At 43.9% G+C, this 22239-nt stretch overlaps 1 protein-coding gene across 2 annotated transcripts; it reads right to left on the bottom strand.

Moving 5' to 3' along the window:
* Positions 1-104: 104 nt before the first annotated feature.
* Positions 105-10975, bottom strand: LOC139048155 (uncharacterized). Of its 2 annotated transcripts, XR_011507581.1 has the most exons (5): positions 10770-10961; positions 9718-9845; positions 4798-4842; positions 2045-2308; positions 105-1421 (listed from the first exon to the last, which is right to left on the bottom strand). XR_011507581.1 is itself a non-coding variant. In XM_070522684.1 (4 exons), the coding sequence occupies exons 3-4, from the start codon at positions 2273-2275 to the stop codon at positions 1230-1232; spliced, it is 423 nt and encodes a 140-aa protein (XP_070378785.1). In that variant the 5' UTR covers positions 2276-2308; positions 4798-4842; positions 10770-10975; the 3' UTR covers positions 105-1229. The 2 variants fall into 2 exon arrangements, 1 of the variants encoding a protein (XP_070378785.1); XM_070522684.1 differs by lacking the exon at positions 9718-9845 and having other exon boundaries at positions 10770-10975.
* Positions 10976-22239: the final 11264 nt, after the last annotated feature.

Genomic DNA, 22239 nt, shown 5'->3' with positions numbered 1-22239 from the left:
ATTCTTTAGCGAAATCCAAGATATGAAAGCTTGGTCTTCGTTTAATCTTTCAGTAATAAACCTCTTAGAGTGTAATTAATGAAAACGGGCCTCTTACAGTGTAATTAATGAAAACGGGCTTTTTAAATAATACTTTATTCGTCTGAATCTATTCAGTGTTTCTCTTTAGTGTCCGATGCACAACAGCACCTTTTACTGTATTTACTCGCATAATGATCGCATTTTTTTGTAAAAAAAATTGCCACAGATTCAGGGGTACGATCATTATGCAGGTTAAATTTACCACGAAAAGAAAACATTTTCTTTTCATGCCACACTTGCTGCGGGATGACAAAAGGTCAACAAATAGACGGCTGCTGCTGTAACAGTGCGGGAAACCAGCCGGCGGAGCAAGCGAAACAGGCCGAACGCGATGTTTTCCTTCTCGTGAGTACATTACATGCATTGAAACAGTTTCTTCCATATCAGTAATGCATAATAATGTTACTATCGGCAAGTTTGTGGCAATAGCGTTGCCATGACCACTTTGAGGGGACATAAACAGAGATGGGCACGCTTAGCTGCCAGTGACAGAAACCCATGGTAGGGACGCTATGGAAACTGAGGCATTTGTCGTCACTGCTATCCTAATACAGCAAGTTTCCGCTAAGTGTGGGCGAATATCTTAGCTGTGTTACAAGCGTCGGCGTATGAATAGGATACACTTCTAACATATCAGTGTAAACGTGGCTACTATTGTTGCCACTCACGATTTGTTGTGTGCCCATGAGTGCAGACGAGAAGAATCGAAAAGGACCTTTTTTTTGTTGTTGGCCACAACCATTATAATGTCTACAAATAATGGAGCCAAAGCGAGTTTGATTGTAGCTTTTTTTTTTTTCATGGAAGTGCGGAAAGTGACGAAAGGAATGAAATGGGGCATCTGCTTAAGAATGTTCGGGTGTGCAGACCGCTTGGTATGTCTTGAGTCGTTCGTGGAGCATTCAACAGCATTCGACAGATGGTGAGCGCAATCAGCAATAGACTTGGCACACAACATTTCGCTGTGGCAAGTTCGGAGAGCGATCATTACACGGGAAAGGGAAAAAAAAAATCAAATTTTGATGTCAAAATTCAGGGGTACGATCATTACACGAGTGCGACCATTATGCAAGTAAATACGGTATCAGGCCTAAGAGGAGTAATGAAGTTTAATCAGTAGAGGTGATAACGCCGGCTATCACTGTACCCTATGTGGCTCGCCCGTCAGGGGGCGCTACTGCCTTTGAGCTGGGGCCCCATGCCGACTTGAAGGCAAATCGCTTGCGTGGCTTGAGCCGCTCCCAGACATCATCCACCTCAGCTCTCGTTGTCCCGAGCTGCTCCCAGACCCAGCGCAAACTGGCTGCGGGCAGGTGACTGGCCACTTCCGCAGTTATCATCTGCAAGCATGGCAACACAGGCACAAGCAACTTAAAGAGATACTTCACTCTATGGTAGAATTAGGAATGAATTCGTACCTGCAAATGTGCAGCACAAGAGACGAACAGAAAAAGCCTGGAAATGTTAATAAAGACATGCACAAGGCAGCAATGAAGAAACTGAGGAAATGACTGGTGACGAATTTTCATCTGTGCATTATTCAAAGTTATATTTTTTAAATCTTGTGCCAAAACCCCAGCATCAGTGCATCAGCATGACATTACGAATTTCAAAGTATATTTTTGTAATTGGGCCACATTGGCTCAGTAAAAGTTTCCATAACTTGCCATGTTCAGTTCTTGGCTCTTTTAGAACAGAATGTAGTCGTATCTTAACCGATAAGCAATTACCTAGGCCCCAGCAGACACCACCAAAGTCCTCAACATCACGGTGACCAGGTGGGGAAACTTCTTCTTCTGCTGCCCGTCTCTCCCCTTTTCTGGCTTTTCACTTAGCGTCTTCTCTCTAAAGTACCTAAGCTATGGTACTGTAGAAGAGCAATTTACTAATACAGGCGATATCATTTTTCTCTTTGTTGCCCCTTTAAATGCCGGCTGGAGGTTGACATGACACTGAGACTTGCCTGCAACTCCTGCAGTTTTCCATCCAGCTGTGCCAAGTCACCATCCGCGTCCAGGAGCTGCTCAAGCTGCCGCTTGGCCTGGCTGAAGTTGTCCAGGAGGCTGAGGTGTTGCTCGTGTTGAGGTCGGCCACTGTCGCCTTCTACCTCTAAGGACCCTATGTTGGCAGGGCAGCCACTACTGGGCTCACTCCTCAATTCCCCAGGTCTTGTAGTCGTACATGCGCACTGCATTGTCGCCAAACATAGCTCCAGTCTTGTAGTATGCTGGAAGGATAGGGCACACAAACAGCATGGATGCATTCACGCTTCTTTCCGCCAGCTTCATTTCAATATCCTATGGCATCACATAAAGGGTTGGGTTGGGGAAGGGAGGGAGGGGGGAAGGATTTAAAAAAGGAGACAACCATAACTACAATATGCACAGTATAAATAAGGTAGTAAGTAAGAAGTGAACGAACAAAGTAATGGCATAGGAAACAATATTTCAAACAGTGTGACAGGCGGTATGACAACAACAAGAATGCAGCTCATACCACTCAATCCAACAGTTTGCATCAGAACACTTGAGATCAAAGTACAATTGGAGAAAAAAATGCCCAGCAAAATTCACATATGCGCAGGAGCTCTCTGTATTTTCCTTTCAATGCCAGAGAAGGTTTTCTTTCTGTAATGCAAGGTACTGCACCATGACACAGATAACTTGACTCTACCATTGGCGAATTGGCAAATACATCGCCCTATCAGCTGATGCTGACTGGCTCCTTCAAAGAAAACGAAATCCCAGTGTTGGATGCCCAGAAGACAATCTGAACTTGTATCAATGAGGCCGCTTTTGAACCTACTGCAATACAGGGCCCCTCAACCAACATACATTATTACCAATTGTTACATTGTAGACCAATCCACAGGCTGAGTGTCTTCACTGCCTACGACTTTCCTTATAGTAGTAGCAGTAGTAGTGGCTCCTGAGGGCATTTAAGCTTAGGTTTATGCTTCGCTGCGTCTATTGCTGCTTACTGCCACCTCTGCTACAACTATGAAAAGAAATACAACTGCGATCACTGCCACGGTAGCCTCCATACAAGAATCATTGTGTCTCTGTGATATGGGTGTTTGCCACTGTTGTCATTGCATGTTCACTAAGCAGTTAGTCAGCTTCAATTCAGCTGAACTTCTTTCCTTAACCCCTTGACACATAAGAACATTTATGCAGCAAAAAAAATAAGATTCAGTAATTCCAGCTTTTTTAGTGTTCACTGAAATCCAATGAGTCATGATCAGAATGCTTTGTCCACAATGCGCACAAAGATGCCAACACAGGCTCGTGGTGAGAATGCGGGCTTGCAAGAAGTACATTTTCCTGTGCCTTTTCAGCTGGTGAAACTATGCTTATGTTTCTTAATTTTGAGAGCAAGTAGAAATACTTAAATTACAGCTTTTCTATTTTGCTGCTCTAAAGAAAACTTGCACAATTTCTTTTGTGTAACTCTTTGTGTAAAAATATAAGCTGAGTCTGTCAGTGTGCATTTTCTCAATAGCCAGTCAGAAAACATAACAAAATATCATGATATACTTTGATCTTTCATTGTTTCACTGACTATTATCTAAATGATGCTGGTACATTAACTGTGCTATGAGGGTAGGATGGCTCTGAGTGATAAATAATACAGGGTTTGAACCCCTAATGGACTATCGTGCACATGTCTGCAATGAATGCACGATAGGGTTTGCATGCTGCTTGAGAACAATAAAAGGGTGCTTCACAGATGGACAAATGAAGGACAGAAGGTGAACTGAGCTGGTTTCAGGACTGTGTAATGACATTAGGAGTAATGCAATGTGTTAAAATTTAAATTAAGTTCTGTGGTTTTACATGCCAAAACTACAATATGATTATGAGGCATGCTGTAGTGGAGGACTCCAGATTAATTTTGACCACTTGGGGTTCGTGCACCCAATGAGCAGTAAACAAGCATTTTTGCAATTTGCGCCCATGCAAATGTGGCTGCAGTGGCTGGAATTTGATCCCACACCCTCGGGCTCAGCAGTTTACCGCAAAGTCACTATGCCACCCTGGCAAGTGATGCCATGGCATTACTTGCGTCTGGCACTGTGTCGTGCCTGGCATTAGTTTTTCTTTTGTTGTGAGGTCAGAGTATCACTGTGAGCATACAGGGTCGAAACATGCAGCAACACTGCAAACTTATCTCAAGCAATGAAGACACCTCTATAGCGGCTTAACTTTAACAAACACAGGATGTGAGGAGTAAATGCTGAATGCTTTGGAGGAAGATGTATTAAGCTAGCATTAATTCAAGGCACGACAACCAGAAATTCCCAGCACCGTGTGCAGGAGAAGCAAGAAGATGCTTGAGGTGTGTTGACGCAAAGTTTGATGATTACTGTATTTAAATTTTCTACCCAACAATGCCATTCTTCAATAGGTTAAGTGATTTGGTGTGGCCTTGTAAAACAGTGCTCAATGTCGGAACGACATGTTACAGCGTGCTTGCATGACTGTGTTGAATATGTATAGGAGCAATATTTCCTAATAAACCTTACAATCTGCGCGTTCAGCATTTGTCTTGTTGCCTCTTTCTTTCTAGTCATTGTCAGTCTTTGTACTGTTTCACAAGACATTTTCCAAGCATGTCAAAGCTCTGCCAAGTGCTCATTCTTGCAACAGACTGTCCATCATGAGCAGAGAACTCTGGTACAGCAGCGTATGTTTACAGTGAGTTGGGAAAGCACACCTTCAAGACCAGGCCTGAAGTTCTGGTACATCCAGTATCGGTACTCTGAAAAGCAGAAAGAAGCGGAACAAGGTTTAACCACCAGTACAGACAGATGGAAAACATTTAAGGGCAGCATACAACAGCACAGCATAAAAACTAACATTAGTCGTACTTTGCACTAATGATGGAGGTTCAAGAACAAAGTGTCAAGTTTGCTGCATAAAAACCACAGCAAGATCCCTGTCAAAATTTTTTTATGGCTTAGTGTATTAGACATACTTGTAACAGGAGGTAGCGCAAGAAAAACACAATCACATGGGAGAGCATGAAGAACAAGAGCTAAACTTGCACTGTTTATTCACTGGCACCAGCTGCTAAATATAAGCTTTGTATGAAACAAAAAGCACACACGTAGACTACCACTACGGCGACTGCACGTGCACATCCCTCTCTGTTGTTGACAGATGCCCTGCTGGCACCATTGCGCCCACTCTTTGACATTAAACCTGCTTCTAATATCAATTGTGCATATGAACATTGTGAGTTTCGTGCCCCGACCATTGCAATGTCACAAGTGCCTAAAGCTAGGCCATGTCAGCGCTGTCTGCACATGCCAGACGACATGCCTCCGCTGTGCCGGCAGCTATGACGTATCTTCATGCACAGTAAGCCAAACGAAGTGCTCGAATTGTGATGGACCCCACGAGGCCAATTCCAAGGATTGTCCTAAACAGAAAAAGGAGAAAAAAATACTGAACCAAATGAGCAAGACAAGTATGTCCCACAAGGAGGCGGCAGCGTCAGTGCACCACAGAAGGAGACGAATGCGTCGTTGGCATGGACAAGCTGTAGGTCCAGACGAGAGCTTCCTGGCTCCAAATTCGCAGGTCCAGCAGAATGTAACTGAATCGGCATCGATAGATAAATTATTGCTTCAAGCGAGTTGCGCAAGTTCGGAACCGAATGTATGGCCACACTTACCGCCACGCTCACGGGCCTCAGACTGTCAGCGCGAGCAAGGACAGCGCACTCAGATATCGCCATCGGACTCTGTCATCAAAGCCATGCTGCGACAAATAATCGCCGCCCTGCAGCTGCTACGTCCGGTTTAAATACGCCAGCGGCGCTAACAGCGGCAAAAATTATGAACGCTATAGACAGTCTTTTCGCTACGCTGCAGTAACTGATACCTCTGCCCGCAAAGATGACTGTGCTGTGCTGTGAGGTGTACACGTACGCATTATACAGAACCATTGTGCTGTGAAGCCCTCATCATATTCACCATGCATCCTTCCTCTTCATATCCTATCTCTGTTATTCCCCAAACCCCTTCCCCAGCGTGGAGAAGCAGGCTAGAGGCATTTAACTCAGGCCGACCTCTCCACCTTTCTGCCATTAAATATTATCTCTCTCTCGTGTTTGTTCTTCGTACCCAATCATGCAATTGTGTCTGTTTTGCGCTACCTCCTGTTACAAGTACATATCTCTGTGTGAGCAAATGTGCACCCCTGATAAATCACCCACAATTGCATTCCTCTGAAAAACGTTTTACCTTTCAGACTCAATAAAAGCACTAAAGGATAAATAAAAGCACTCGGACTGGTCTAAAATGAGACCTGCTCCATTTCAAGACAGTCTGCAGAGGAAGACAAGGAAAAGCTTAGAATGCTGCCGTAGCAGGTTCAGGCAGTTATATGGTCTGCTTAAGCCTATCCCACCAAATGCGGTCCGGCAAAGGCTACTGTCAGCCAATCAGAAATTAAAGCCAATTGCAAATTTTGGGAAAATAGGAAGGCTCGCCCATTGTGAGCTGCTAATCTTTCCACGAACTTCAGTCAGTACCACACGCATGGAGCGTCATCAGAGACGGACTGTGGAGCAGCCTTTATTCGAGTTCTCGCTGCTGTACTGCATAGACTGGGTGAGGCTTAGTACAGGGGATAAAGTCTTGTGCTGGGTGTCATCGGTTGTCCCAAGGAGAGATCTTTGTATACACTTACATAGGGAAGAAAATAAAAATTAAATTATCTGTTTTTATCTGCCAAAACCACGATCTGATTGTGAGGCATGCTGTAGTGGGGGACTCCAGAAATTTGTACCGCTTGGGGTTCTTTAACGTGCACCTTAATCTAAGTACACGGGTGTTTTCACATTTTGCTCCCATCAAAATGCGGCTACCATGGCCGGGATTCGATCCTGCAACCTCGTGCTTAGCAGCCCAACACCATAGCCACTAAGCAACCACGGCAGATCATAAGGATGAAATGAACACGTCGATAGGTGAAGGCTACACAACCATATTAAATAAAGCACAAAACCCCTTTTATAGATGATGGCTACATTGTTGCACTAACAGGAAATAAAGACTTAGGAAGAAAAGTAGTAAACGATAGATCGAGTGCTGTGCTTCAACTGTTTTATTCTCAGAGCAGAGCATGGACAATCAACAAATGTGCGAGCGTACATCAGTGTCATCTAGAATGATTACAGTGATGTTTTTAACAGCTGCATCTTGCTGTCAAACAGAAAAACAGACGTATCACTAATGCAACTCAATGCCTCTCTTTTTTTTTTTTTATGTAATATGCCTCCAGATGTTCTCTTGCTAACGTGTCACCACTCCTGCCAATTATCTTAATCTCACGCTGTAGTGGCTGACACCTGCTGGCCAAGCGAACCATGCAATATGCAGGTAAATTCACACTAACTTTGTTAATTATAGACAATCCATGCTCCCGTGCTTGGTCACTGACACATCTCCCCATTTGGCCCATGTAGGTCTTCCCACATTTCAGTGGTATCTTGTATATAACGCCTGTCACACATTTTATGTACAGTCTGGTGCGGTTTGCTAAGCTGTAATAAAGCAGTTGAAGTTCAGCACTCAAGCTATCGTTTCCTACTTTTCTTCCCAAGTCTTTATTTCCTGTCAGCACAATAATGTATTCATCAGATCTCAACCAATTCACCAAGCAACAACTTCTACTCTACCTTTTATAGCTTTGCTGACCACTGTTGCACAGGACTTTAATTGCACATTCATAAACGAACACCCTTCAAATTATTGAAAAGAGTGCTTCCAACCAGATAGTTCTTTATGGACATGCATTGTTAATTGCCCTTGATTCAATATTAGCCTCATTACTCATTCTTATGTCACCACTTGTGTTTCTATGCTTCCTTTGCCTAATTTTATGCTTCCTTAAAGAAGCCCTGAACCACCCCTCGGGCATGGCGAAATAACATAGTCCGCAGGTAGCATATGCTGTTGTGAACATCTCAGCCAACTTCTGCTGTCGTATGCAGTCCCTGGAGCTCGCAAGCGGAGCGCGAAGTCACCTTTTTCTCAGACGCTCTCGTTTCGAAAACCCCATGCTCCTCGCTCTTTTCTGTGTGCTTTATTTCGTCATAAAGCACACTCCAATACGCGGCTGCTATTGGTTGCTGCGCTCGGCTACACCGCAGCCGCCGTGAGGTGCCGCCACGAGTCCAGTGGCTAAGCGCACTGCGGCTCTCTGAGGACAGCCGCATTTGTTTAACGCGGCATAGGCACCAAATTGGAAATTTGAACTGCGCGCCACAGTGACGTCTCCGCCGTAGCATTCGCAGTGCAAGGCATTGGCGGAGGAAGGGGAGCACAGCTAAGGCCGTGTTTGATTGCCGATAACTCCACTTCTGCTGAACGCATTGAACTACTTTTTGCAGCAAAGTGGTTCTGAAATAGCCTATCTTCACTTCAACTGTCTTCCTCCACTTCGATAAAAAGTGGTTCAGGGCACCTTTAACTTGCAATGACAATGTAAGTGTTATTTCCATAATTTGTTTGTTCATTCTGGTTTTGAATTCTTTTATATAGTGTGCAAGGCATACATTTCCTTGTGCTTTTATATACACCTTTCGTTACTCTGTACAGAGTGCCGAGTTGGGGGAAAAGGGGCATAGCGTCGGTTTCCTAGCTAGGTAACTGCAGCAATATACATTTTTTTGTCAAAACAAAGTATAAAGGACATTATGCTGGCATTAGCTTCACAATAAAGGATCAAATAAGGAATGTTTTATTCTCAATGAGCATTGGGCACCTTTGCCAACATAGTTTTGAACACAATTAGGGTGAGGTGAACACTTTTAGAGTCAAGTCAGCTGAAGGAGAGGAAGAAAGTCGCTACAAGAGTGCATGGAGCTTTTCGTCCAGCTCTTGTCCAGCAAGTACGTCGAGCAGCCATGGCCAGTGGAGTCCTGGAATGAGGACACCACCCACTCGACCTCAAGAGCAACCACCTCAATGGTCCAAATAAATGTTTTCTCTCTCTCTCTCATGCTAAGTTGTACTGCTCAAACCAAGATCTTTAAATAGTGGCAATTTATATCAGAAGTTTACAAGAACACTTTCCCTTTAAGTGTGTCATTCACACATGCATTTGGGAACACCCACCCTCAAAAAGGGTTTGCACCCACACATAAGGAGGTCCCATTGTCGAAGCTCCTTATATATACTACACACATGTAATAGTTCTGTATTTTTACCAATAAATTCTGAAATTGGTCTGTATCTTGCCGCCAAACAATGATCATTTATCTTGCTTGCATTTTTAATTTTCATGAAAACTCTGCGCTCATTACTTTCTACTCAAGGATGTCACATAACCTGCATGCTGTTCCTGACCTGGAAGTGGTGGGCATGCAGCGTTAAAGTATGGAAACGGACGCAATACAGATGACTACTATATTGTTCGAGGTCAAGTTAAGCCTCAAAGTGTGTGAGTGCAGTGTTCAACACTAGTTTTCAACCCAAGATCGGTGTCAACAACAGAGTGTACTTATTTAGAGTGCGATTTTATCTAAGAAATTTGCAGAGTGATATAAATATGGATAAGCATAACCGACTTCAGTGCATGAAGCCTAAGATCAATCGAGCTAAATAGCCTCGGACAGGTCTACCTTGTGAGCTATTGAACCGCCGGTAGTAGTAGTAGCAACCACAAAAGGCAACAACTTCCGCAACTGTTGCAACGGCCAATGCAGTGCCCAGGAAGCCCCCTCTGGCTCGGCTTTTCTGAAGCATTTGACTACAAAAGAAAAGACAGGACAGTGCATAATTAATGTGCTCGGTGCACAAGCGTGCACGCCTAGTAGCCTGTACAAGGGATAAAAATCGGATGGGGCAAGGTTCCGACTGGTGCTGTATAAGTCACGGGGCGCTTTTTTTGGTGCGACGCTGGATTGCATTTTTTACAAGTACTGATCCAGGAGGGCACATATAAACGGCTGATGGAGGCCTGGGGTGAGCACCCGAAATTATAAAAACAATGTGTCTAGGTGCATCGGACGTACCTACTTTGCTTTTGCTTCGCAGCTCCCGCCTACTGATTTTTTCACGTTTTTGCAGAAGGACGTTTATTTAACTTAAAGGGAACAATTACGATATGCTTTTGAAACGTCACGGACAGTAGCCGCATACGAAAAGTCTGGAACGAGCAAAGATACTGCTGCAGGAGAGCAGGCCCGGTATCTACTACGGCCCCTACTGCTAGCCCCCGGGAAAATCGGTGATGTTATGTTGAAGGTACGCTCTTAAAAAAGTTTGCACCCTCTGGGGCTTGTCCCACAACAATAATCGTCATCCTTCTTGCCCGTATTTCCTTTCTGATAGCCCGGTACCAAGTCACGAACGGCTTGCGCGTCATCAGCGTGACTCGACAGGAAAGCAGCGAGCGCCGAGTTTTCAAGAAAGGAAACGCAAGCAATGCAGATAATATGGGACAAGATAAGCCCCAAACGGTGAAACGTTTTTAAGAGTGCAGAGCGCCGTGGGCGTGAAAAATATAATCCGGCATGACTGTCCCAGCACGAGCGCGAAAGTCTGTCCGACGTACACCCGGCAACGAAAAAAGCGTCCCGCCACTTCTGCAACATCAGAAGAACCTTGCCAGATACGAAACTCTATGCTTGCCACCATAGGCAGTGCTACGGTCGTTCGATAGACAACGCACTTGTAGTTGATGGACTTGATGCAAAGCTCGCAGTGGTTTCCGCTTCACAAACTTCCCACTGCCGGTCACATTTACTAATTGTCAACGCACAGAACAAGGAACATGTGGTTTGAAAGGTCAACCGGCTCTTTAAACGCAGCAGCAGCAGCAGCGGCAGCAGATGAAACCACAGAACAACTGAGAACACCTCATTCTAAAATGTGATGGTATCAATCCCGTTGTCGACGGGGCTCTTGCATTGCCCAGGGGGCGCTGCGAGAAAGGTGCTAAAAAGCACCCTCTGTCCTAAAAGGGGTCGTACCGAGCTCGGTCGTCTGCTTCGGAAAGCACGTTTACAATAGGCGTGACACGCACGTGGTAGGAGCGAAATGCCGTACTAAAACGCTGCTGCCACGCACGGAAGTGACGTCACAGTTATGATGACGTTGTTTAAACAAGTATGGCGTGTTCCGGTTTATAGTTTTGCGCGCGCTGCTGGAGCTGCTTCAGCTTTTCAGCTTAGCTAAAACAGAATTTTACGGTTTCTTACTGTGTTGTGTGATAGAATGTTGTTCTAGTTAGTTGCGCTGGAAGAACCGGATGGTGTTCGAGCTTGCGATCTCGAGCCACACTTGGGCGCAACGCTGGAGCAGCTCGTTTCTTTATGCCTTGGAGCGCGTTTATGGTTGGTAGTGTGGTCTTGTGCAGCTCCTGTTACGTTTTTCAGTGCTGTTGCTCTTGTTTGTTGAATTTACTGATGTGAATGGAGCATATGTGGGCTCTCAGTTTGGCAGAACTTTTTGCTCTTATGGTAAAAAACGTTTAAACTCGTTCCAAATGCTTGTTGCTGCAGTTGCCGCTTAGTGTTGTGCATCGATCGCAAAAAAAAAAAAAAATGTTTCATCCTTCGTAGGATTGCTGTTGCAGATATTGCCTAAGTAAGTGAGCTGTTGCAATTTTTATATGGCACTCGATGTCGCATTTACCTGTACTGTTTCTTGTCTTGCATGTTCATACTGTTCCCTTGTTTATCGGATTTTGGCGGCTAGCGAATCGCGACTTGCTTGAGCACCTGCTCGCCACAGTTCTAAAGGAACATGTTGAGCAACCCCAATGTAAACTATGAAGACAAATATTGCAGAACGTGGCCCAGCCGCTCATAGTTCTACTTTGGCTCAATTTTGTTCTAAAGCTTGGCTGTCTTGAAGACCAAGAAATTTTCTTAAATTTCTTCCAGCTAGTTTGCTAAGCTGCTATTTAGTATTGCTTCTTGTGATGGCGCTATGCGAGGTACCAGGTTTGCGCAAATGTTCCTCGCAACTTGTTTACAAACATGATGTAGGTTCATTGCAGGAACCTGCATTAGGTTATAGATGTGAGATGCACGCTAATATGACCGGTGTGGGTTTGCGGGTCCCTGCATGCCACTCTCAAGCAAATGCCAAGTTTCCATTGTATGAATCTTCCTTGACTTCGCAGGGCTTGTTTGGTTAATCCCTTCATCTGTGCAATAGAATGCTCATTAGTCATGAGCCTTACCCTGATCCTCTTGTCCAACAAAAAAAAAAATCTTTTAGGCATTGCATTAGGGAATATATCTGAGTGCCACTGTGACAATTTTTGCCTCTGTAACCTTTTTTTTTCTCCCATCTTATCAGTGAAGGCTTTGTTCGAACAGAGTGCCATGCAGTGACAGAAATTCTCATCACAGTAAGAAAATCTCTGAAGGAGATTTTTGAGTCTGACTAGGACTTCGTCTTGGGCAAATTGGTGAAGTCTGCTGCACATTGTTTTTGTGTGCGAAAATCTATTTACAGAGGAAGCACACATGAAAGTGCGAACTACTAACTGATTTAATGATTCAAAGGATGAAACATAGTGTACAAATTTTGTGCACAGGCAAGAGGTGAATGCTGTGACAGTGCTAGTTTGTGTTTTAATGCTACAAATAGCCATTAAACAAGTGCACCTCTGGGGAATTAAGGCAATTGAAGTGCTACTAACATGTGCACTCTCTGATAAAATATACCTTCGTGAGCTCATGCGATGTTTTGTTGCTACTCCTGCACAGGATCATAATGTGCGAAAGCACGGCTCATATGAGCAGGCCTTGCAATGTGTGCTGCACCATCCGGTTTATTTAAATTGTTTGAATGCTCCCTCAAATAGTCATTCAGGCATTGGGCCATTTGGTCCACGTAGAACTTGCCACAGCTGAGAGATATCTTATGACCAACCCACAGCACAATGCTCAATATGGTTGGCGTGATTTTTCATACACCCTTGTCTTTAGGTACGAGAACACAATTGGGCTAATTTGACAGGTGTATAAAGGAACAAATGGGACATTGTATCTAGCAGGCATGTTCTTGAAGCTGTGGGTAAATTTGTGCGCATATTTGTACATGAGGTGTACAATTTGTACACCTCAGGCCTAGTGGAGTCTGTTCCGCTTACATTTGATTAGCAAGTCCTTGTCGAGCTGCTCTTCAGCTTTCGGGAAATGGATTCGGCCATGGCACGCATGACCTAATTCCCCCACCTGTTCGCTAGTTGCGCTTCTGCTGTGACGGGTGTTGCGACGCTCGCCACCAGGTGCTCTGTCAGGAGCATATACTAGATTGACAAGTAACCTTATTTCCGCATTTCTTGTCAGCAATTTGGGCACACTTAGCTAAAACTTTCATGTTTAGTGCCCTAGTGAGTAGTTACTCTAAGCACCTTTATAACAAGTTGACTGTCTTTGCTATGCGCTTAGCTGAAAACCTTCTATGTTTTTAAAGCTGATTCTGAACAGTATCCACAATTGCCGACCAAGTCACTTCCTTTGGCCTCCTCGGATGTTCTTATCTTCCAAGCTGAATTAGCCTTTATCGAGCTGAGCCATAATTGTTTGACCAGATGATGAAAATAGGTAATGAACTCGGAGAAAGCATAGGGTAAATTAAATATGCATTTTTGGAATTTATAAATAGTATGGATAAGGCAAATGAAAGTAGACGAAAAGATAGTTTGCTGTAGGTAGGAGCTGAATCCACACCACCTTCATTAGGCATGTAGTGCCTTACCAGTTCAGCTACTGTGGCACTCACCCTCCCATCCCCTTGGCATAAGCCACTACCACTCACAGCCACAGCAGCAGACGTCTTAACTGCAGGCATCATAAAATACATCAGCAGGCAACTGTTCAAGGGCTCTGACTTCGGCTGCCCCTTGATGCCCTAAGACAGGGTATGATGGTTTATTGGCCATTTGCCCAATTGGGGCAAGTGGCCTGTTGATGTGATTTGATCAAATGAACAGGCATTTGAAATCCCACTTACTCAATTGGTTGTACATGCCGTTACCAAATCTGTTCTTTGAAAGGTGAAGCGTTCCTCACTAGGACACACCATCAGACATAAGAAGAACAGATATCACTAGATATGACTTCGTGCCATATGTGCTCAGAATTAGCCACAAATTGAAAAACTTGACTAGTAGATATGGTGCCCCAATGGTTTCTCCCGCACCGAAGTGATTAGCCCAATTGTGTCTTTGTAACACGAGTACTGAGAGACAAGGATGTACAAAGAACCATGCCAAGCACTTTGTGTGTTGTGCTGTGGGGGTTATCAGCGCAATACCTCTCTGCTGTGGCAAGTCCTATGCAGGTCAGAGGGACTAGTGTCTAAAGGGACACTAAAGGCAATTATTAAGTCAAGCTAAAGTAATAGATTAGTGCTCGAGAACGTCGAAGGCATCACTGTTATTGCGAACAGAGCTTCAGTAATTGATGAACGGAAGTAACTGCAATACACAATTAGAGGCTGCCCCAGCACATTAAAGTACCAGCCCGATGATGAAGGCACTCCTCATTAAAGTTCTGTCGCTAGGACTTACCTACTAGTAATAAAAAGATTGCTGCATTGCATTATAAGATGAAAGAAAATGCTATTCGTCTAGTTCTATTTGATATTTAGAAAAAAGAACCCATTGAGGTTACCCTTGAAAGCATCGCCCACGCTTACATGTTTTAGTAGTTTCGTTATCACATAGTGCTGAGCTGGATTTTCTGGCTCGCGAAACTCGCACAAACTGCAAGTTACAGAGAATTCGATGTTTATGTGATGTTGCGGGATTCCCGAACAGTCCGTGCTACTTGATCAAGAGCAGTTGCAGCGGCGAGTCCAACGTTCTGTCTTGGCTTGGTTGCTACATGGCCGGGCTTACGCATTTTGCACAGAAAACTGTAGCACCGTCTGTAGGGTACTGTTTTACTCACCAATGGAAGTGAAGGGCAGTGATGGCACAACGTCGCCACTCTGTCCTCAGGAGCAGGCGAATTGAATTGCTCTCTAGGTATGCGAACCCTTCAGATGCAATTTTCTCGTAAACTATCTCTTCTTGGCATGGAAGAAGCACTGTGAGGTTTATGGAATGCTACTTTAATAGGCAACATCTACTTAGTATTTGCCTTTAGTATCCCATTAAATGGCCATAATAGGAAGCACTCAAACAATTCAAATAAATTTCATGGTGTGCATCTTGGCACGCTTTGCAAGGCCTACTAATGTGAACTGTGCTTTTTGCGTGTTATGATCTTGGGCAGTGCATGAGTTCATGGAGGCATATGTTATTAAAACAATCCTGCATGTGTTAGTTAATATAATTCATTTTAATTGCATGTGACCTTAGAAGCAGGCTAGTAGCCAATAAACTGTTGTATGCTACCCCAAGGCATTTAGGCGGTCAAAGTTAGGGCCGTCGACCATTTGCCTGCTCCTAAGACCGATTAATGGCAAATCAGTTCTGTGGAAGCCCGCAAAATCAAGGAGGGTTCACGAAAAGGAAAATTCTCATCAACCTGACTTTAGCACAATGTCCTGGGTTCCATCCCAGAACCTGGAGAAAATTTTTTTTCAGCTATGAAGCTTTTTTTTTTCGAAGAAATCCCTTATGGTTTTTTAAAAAACTGCTTTGGGCTGAGAAACCTATGAAGCCATCATTGTTTTAACATACATCACATGACATAGCCATAGGTACGTACGATTGTATAACACATAATCACTGATAACTTGACAATCCATGCTTCTCTTTCATATGCTCGTCCAGTACACATGTAGAACGCAACAGTCTGCATGTTGTAAGCTGACTTCAAATGGCCGGAGTAGAAATCATGCTGTCAGTGTCACACAATCATAGTCACTGACGTCTTTTTGCTTTTGTTACACACATAGTTCATTTTACACAAACATGTTGGTCCGCCTAGCAACACTTCACGTTACATAACAATGTTGGGTTACCAGCAAAATGTTACCATAACTTTGGTTCCCATAATGCATGGGAGTCGCTCCATTTTGATTTCCGACTTGTGTAGTTGTTTAACCCTTTTGATGGAATTCAAATTAACAAGTCCTCATTGTTAATTACATGGATGCAATAATGACTTGCAGGCTAAGGCAATGTTTTCAGACTTGCGACGGAAGCACTGTGAGCAGAGGTGTATGTACAAAGAAGTTGTGCGAAGGCTAGGTTTGGTCGTCCTGGTCACCAATTTATGGGAGGCAGCATGAAGAGGTAACTAGGCTTATTCAAGCCAGCCAGCCATGGTGTCACGGGATCTTGGGAGCAGCCGCTCAGGTCGCGTGCACTAGCATGTTCTATTCTTGCTCTGCCTGTGCATGAGCCCATCTTCTTTGCCTATGTTGGAAGTGATAGCCGCGCGGCTACAGAGCCCATCTCCTAGTGCGAAGTGCAATTGAAATAAAGTCCAATGGTAAAGCCCCCAGGTAAAGTGTGCAGACGGTGTCGTCATTGGTAGTGTCGGGTTCTCGCAATCTGAGAGATATACACCAGGCAGCACCGGCAGCATAGGTTGTGAGTGAAGCGCAGCCACATATGATACCAAAGTGAGAAATCGCAACCTGCCACAGGCACTCGTAGATGCACGGGCCTGTAGAAGTCGGAGCTCCAAAAGTAGACCATCTGGCAGCTTGGGACTTGCGTGGAGATAGCGCAAGTGTTGGTCACTCATGTTGTTGACTTAGAAGTGATTCTCGAGCTAAAGAAACCAGATGGCAAAGTTGCTCCTGCAAAATTTCGGTAGGCCATGCATCTGCGGAAAATGTGAGCACAACATCGGAAAGCTTGCCTGCTGCTGCTTTCAGTGGAATCTCGAATGCCGATAGCATCAGGGTTGCAGTGGTCACTCAATGCATCACGAAGGTTGTGCTTGTGGCAACGCCGCGCCAGCGAGAGTGAAATTTGCGCCTTGTTGAGTCGGTGGCTGAGCCTCTGAATTGGCGATGAGTGAGTTGCCCCGAGTGGAAAGCGGGCAGCTTGTGGGGACATCTAAGGAAGAACAGCGACGAGCTGCAAAGTAGCCGAAGGCGCTTGCGTTTAGCCCAGTGTATTTCTTGGAAAGAATCGTCGAGCAGCTGCCTTTGAGCCGGGGGAGGAAGCTCATGGACCACGTAGAGGTTTGATGCTGGGGTCGGCGCATGCCGACGACAGGCACGGGTGGAAGCAGGTGATGTGGGACGACCATATTCAGAATGACACGATAGATGGCAAGAGCTGTTGTGATGGAGCACCAGCTGGAGGAGAGTGAGTGCTCGAGGTGACATAGTGAGCAAGGACGGCTGCCCACGAGTCCTTGTACAAGTCAGAGCAGGGTCTGAGAGCTGGAGCCTGGAACCTTGTTAAGAAGGAAATGGTTGTTTAGCGGGATGAACCAGATGTCCAGCATGTCAATGTAGAATTTCCATGCCCCCTACAATCGCAAGACTTCTGCCAAACCGTGCGAGGCCACGTCACTACTCGCCTTGGTAAAGTCGGTGCGCTGATGCTGGCATGGCAGGGCTCAGTCGTCCTAGTCACCAAGTTGTGGGAAGGCTGGGCTCGGTCAGCTGTGTCATCACTTTGAGGGAGGCAGAGCGAAGAAGTAGCTGCCGTAGCCACTGTTTGTTTGAGCCAGCCATGGTGCCACGGGATCTCGGGGCAGGCTGACACCGCGGCCGCTTTGGTCAAGTGCGCTAGCGTGATCTATTCTCGCACTACCTGCATGTGAGCTCATCTTTTTCGCCTGCGTTAGAGGTGACAGTCATGCCGCTACGAGGTACTAAACATGTTTACTGTTTGAGCATCTCTGAATTGCATGAGCTATTAAATACACCCATCACACAAGTGCAGAGCCCTTCCGCTAAGTCTATCTGGCAGGAGTCTTTTGTCCTGTAAATATTCACGTTTTCCCTGTCCATTGTACAGCTGTATCCTGCTACGTCTACTTGGTTAGATGCCGACGCCAAACTTGGAGGAAAAAGCGGAGCTAGATCCTTATTAAACGACTTCAATGTGATAGAATTTTTACAATTATCAGCATTCAAAATTAGCTCTCATTACAAACCACATTTAAATTTGCAAGAAACTCTCACTAAAAGGCAAAGCTTATACTTTCTGATGAGCCTACCTTGTGCATTTTCATTCCTTAAGAATTTGTGTACTTTTCCTTATAGCTTTTATCTTCAACATTAAGTGAACAGGGTTTTTCAACTTATGGTCAAAAGACATTTACACAAGAACTAAAATTCGTGCTATCTTGTGCTGTCAGGCCAAATTTAAGCTTTTCTGTGTTGTATGTCATCTTGCTTTTGTGTTCAATTTACAATTTACGCACAAACAAACCATTTGTATTACAGACTCTTCAACTTTATATGCAAAAAGTATTGCCATTGCAGACAGAAAACACTGAAATATAGTAATTCTGAGAATTGTTTTCTGCGCAAGAAATTTGGTTGGCTTTGGGCAAGGGTCTAAAAATGTTGCATAATTTGGTTTCCTAAAGTCAGTTTTTCCATAATACAGCTGTAGTCACAGGACATGTGTGTTCCTTAATTACAGACGTGCGCACCACATGTGCTTACACATGTGCTTAAGATACCCCGATAGACATTTTACACACAAACAAACCATTTGTATTACAGACTCTTCAACTTTAAATCCAAAAAGTACTACCATTGCAGACATAAAATACTAAAATATGGTAAAAAATTCTGGGAATTGTTTTCTGCACAAGAAATTCGGTTGACTTTGGGCAAGGGTCCAAAAATGTTGTGTAAGTCGGTTTCCTAAAGTCAGATTTTCTGTAATACAGCTGTGTTACGCGGTGAAGCATGTCAAAAATGAAAAGAGGCTGTTGTCACAGGACATGCGTGTTCCTTAATTACACATGCACGCACCTGCTGTCTCCTGTCATACTACAAATACCGACACATGTAATAACTACTGGCAGCCATTCAAAGCTGTTTGTGTGGAGATTTAAGGCCCATGTTCTGGGGTGAAAAGTGCGGCCCTAGCTGTAAGAAAGTAACATTTTGTTTATCAAGCCAAAGTTTATAGTGTTCATGTTTTTTAAGTGTTTAATATTTCTAGAATAATAGCTACATCCTTGCAAGGTAGTTGAAATAACTGCTCACATTGCCCCAGCCATGTCCAAAGTAGCTCTGATGGCCTGCTAGTACAATAAATAGGTGTATTGGTGCTTTTACTGACAGGAGACGGAGGGTGCACAGACGTATCATTAAGGGGACACTAAAGCAAAACAATAAATCAGTTTAGACTAATAAAGCATTGTTTTAGAACCCTGCAGGCAGTCATTTTAAAACAATAGTTGGTTATTAAATGTGAAAATGAAGTTCGAAGTATCAGTATTTGAAATTCACGCCAAAACCTCGACACAGCTGCGTCAGTGTGATGTCAGGGATTTCAAAGTATATTTTTGCATTTGGGCAGCGTTGGCTGAGTAAAAATTCCAGAAACTTCATATTTGGTTCCTTTAGAACACAATGTAGACAGTCTGTACCGCTATGTACTTAAGTAGGCCCTAGAAGATACCATCCAAATCCATGACGTCACAGCGACCAGGTCTGGGAACTTCAAGGAGGCGTCGCCACCCGTCTTTTGTTTTTGCACTTTTTCTGGTCTACCAAGCATCTTATAGTGGTAAGAGTGGTTTTTTTGGTGTTGTAGAGAGGTAATTTACTAATGCAGAAGAAATAATTTTTCTCTTTATTGTCACTTTAAGGAACACATTATATGTCCCTGACAGTGGCCCCTTTCCACTTTTATAATATGCTTCGCCGTCGTACATTGCATATGCTTCACTGCATAACAAGACCGTATTGTGGCAAAGCTGATTTTAGGAAACTGAATTATGCAACATTTCTGGGAACCTTACATGGCTTCATTCTGTAGAGGCTCTAGGAAAAGGCATGCTGCTCTATATTCGCAGCAAACATAATCTGCGTCATAGAAAAAGAAATGTTTGTGATGTTTATTCGCAAAATATTCATGTAACGTCAGCCAAAATATTACCTGCCGTTTTATTGTGGCACTGCTGCCAGTAAGCCTGAATACCTGAGTGGGTCTGAGTAGTCTGGCTCTGAAAATTGCCCATTGATAATATTTGCATTCCGTTAAGATCAGTTTTTGCCTTTACTAAGATGCAAATGAAAAAATGTTACTGTGATGTAGCATTTAGCATGACCTTTAATACGTCCCGAAGACATGGTGGACCGATCACACTGAAGGCGCAGTTCAATCTTAAGCTGGGTCCCCACAAGAGATGAAGAACACGATGTGATGATGGTCATGTGCAGATGATGAAGTGCCTAAGAAATGCCCACATTATAATTATTTGTGTCAATAGAAGAATTATAAGCAACCTCTAAAAATCTGACTTGTTGTGATGAAATTGAAAAAGTTGGCAGGTATGTATTATGACATTGATGCAGAAAACATTCATTTTGTCATTAAAGAAAGTCATGTATGCATTCACTTTTTCATCTTCCCTCTTGTGCTTGGGCCTTCATTGGTCTGCATTGTGCAAGAGGTAAAATGATGAGAAATATAACTAAAGACAAATAAAATCCTAGCCTGCTAACATACGCCTGCTCAGTACACTATTGACACGCTCTGGTTTATTAAGCGTGCTCACCTGTCAATTCAGGCACAGAAGCAGGTCCTGTTCTTGAGCTGAAACATACACAGCCATGCTTACATAGGAAACAACTTTCAGGAGGCCAATTATTGACACGCATTGCAGATAGTACTATGGATCAAGCATGAAGCTGACCACAATGCCCTCGAACTCTTCCCAACATACATATATTTTCTAGCATCCTGGGCCAACCTTCTGGCCATGCTTTGAAGCTGCTGTCAGGTTTCGAACCAAGCCCAATCTTTCTGGCTTTGTTGTCCTCCTCGTCGTACCATTTCCCCCCTCATTTATGTTTGTCTTATTGAGATAGATATTATGTGATGATTTTTCATTTGTGTGTAGTTTGGGCAAAATCAATTTCGAATAAAACAAGCCACCCACCTATTTTTATGGCCTAATTGTTTTTGCGCTCATTGATCATGGAGACCTACCTGCACGGCTGCATGTATATGGCAACTAAGTTCTCGTCAGATGTTATGTGAATATTTAATTAATAAACTTCATTTACATTTCTGCGCAGCACAGACCCATTGCGGCTGCAACTATACTGAGCTGCATGGCTGTTCGCAGCATCATTACGGAATAAAATCTGCCAGTCTTTATTTAATAAACAGTCAACATAGTGAATAACCGAATACTATTTTGTATATTCTAAATTTAAGTACTTTATGGCTTGCACTGTCGTGTTCTTATAACTTTGGCAGGCCTAAAAATCTCAACAGACCATCTAACTATGTGGAGTGATTTTTTAGCCATTGCATATTCATTGCGTTTGCCTGTTTTCCACATGGCTACCAATAATCAGTAGATATCATGTCGGTTATTTATATTTGGAATTGGTGACTTTCCAAAAACCTCATAGTACCCCCCCCCCCAAAAAAAAAAAAATCCATCGCATACATGCAATAAAAGTTTAATGCACCCATGGAAGGGGAAGTAAATCGTAAAGATTTAAGTTAGAAGCTGAGAGTAAGATGGTATTTCGACGTGAACAGCAGACTACAACAAATAAAGCAGTGGCACAAAACAAACCGAATGAAAAAAGTATTGTTCAGCCAATAAAAACATTTCACTGTTGCTGCAAGGTGAGAAGAGGGAAGCAGCCCTGCACTCAACCCAGCAACTACAGGCTTGACCGAAGGGTCCAAGACATCTCGAACATAATGTCCACACTTGGCCAAAGAAGCGGGAACCATATCGAGGAGCTTGTGTTCTGGCCACAGAAGCGGGAGCTCACAGGCCTTGTGTTAGAATTCTGTAGCCTGGTGAAGTTACAAACCGTACTCTTGTAACGATGTGTTGGCCAGGTTTTGGCTGGTTGCCCTGGTCCAGTGAAGTCTTGACTGCATGTCTTCAGCACAATCCATGGGGCAACCTTCCTATGTGGCTTTCATCCATGTTCCAGCTATTCCCTTCATTTTTGTCACCCGGGGCTTCGTGGTCCGCAGTGATTAGTCCCTTACTTAATATGTACAAATAGGTCCTTTAATTTTCCTGTTTTCTTGCCTTGAA

This window comes from Dermacentor albipictus, chromosome 7 (genome assembly GCF_038994185.2).
Source record: "Dermacentor albipictus isolate Rhodes 1998 colony chromosome 7, USDA_Dalb.pri_finalv2, whole genome shotgun sequence".
In the NCBI taxonomy this organism is placed as follows: domain Eukaryota; kingdom Metazoa; phylum Arthropoda; class Arachnida; order Ixodida; family Ixodidae; genus Dermacentor; species Dermacentor albipictus.
This window is presented reverse-complemented; position numbering and strand designations above follow the sequence as displayed.

Coding starts and splice junctions, on each gene's coding strand:
- LOC139048155 (XM_070522684.1), bottom strand. CDS start 2,275: ATGCAGTGCGCATGTACGACTACAAGACCTGGGGAATTGAGGAGTGAG. Junction 1,422..2,044: donor GAAAACTGCAGGAGTTGCAG/GCAAGTCTCAGT, acceptor CCATGCTTGCAG/ATGATAACTGCGGAAGTGGC.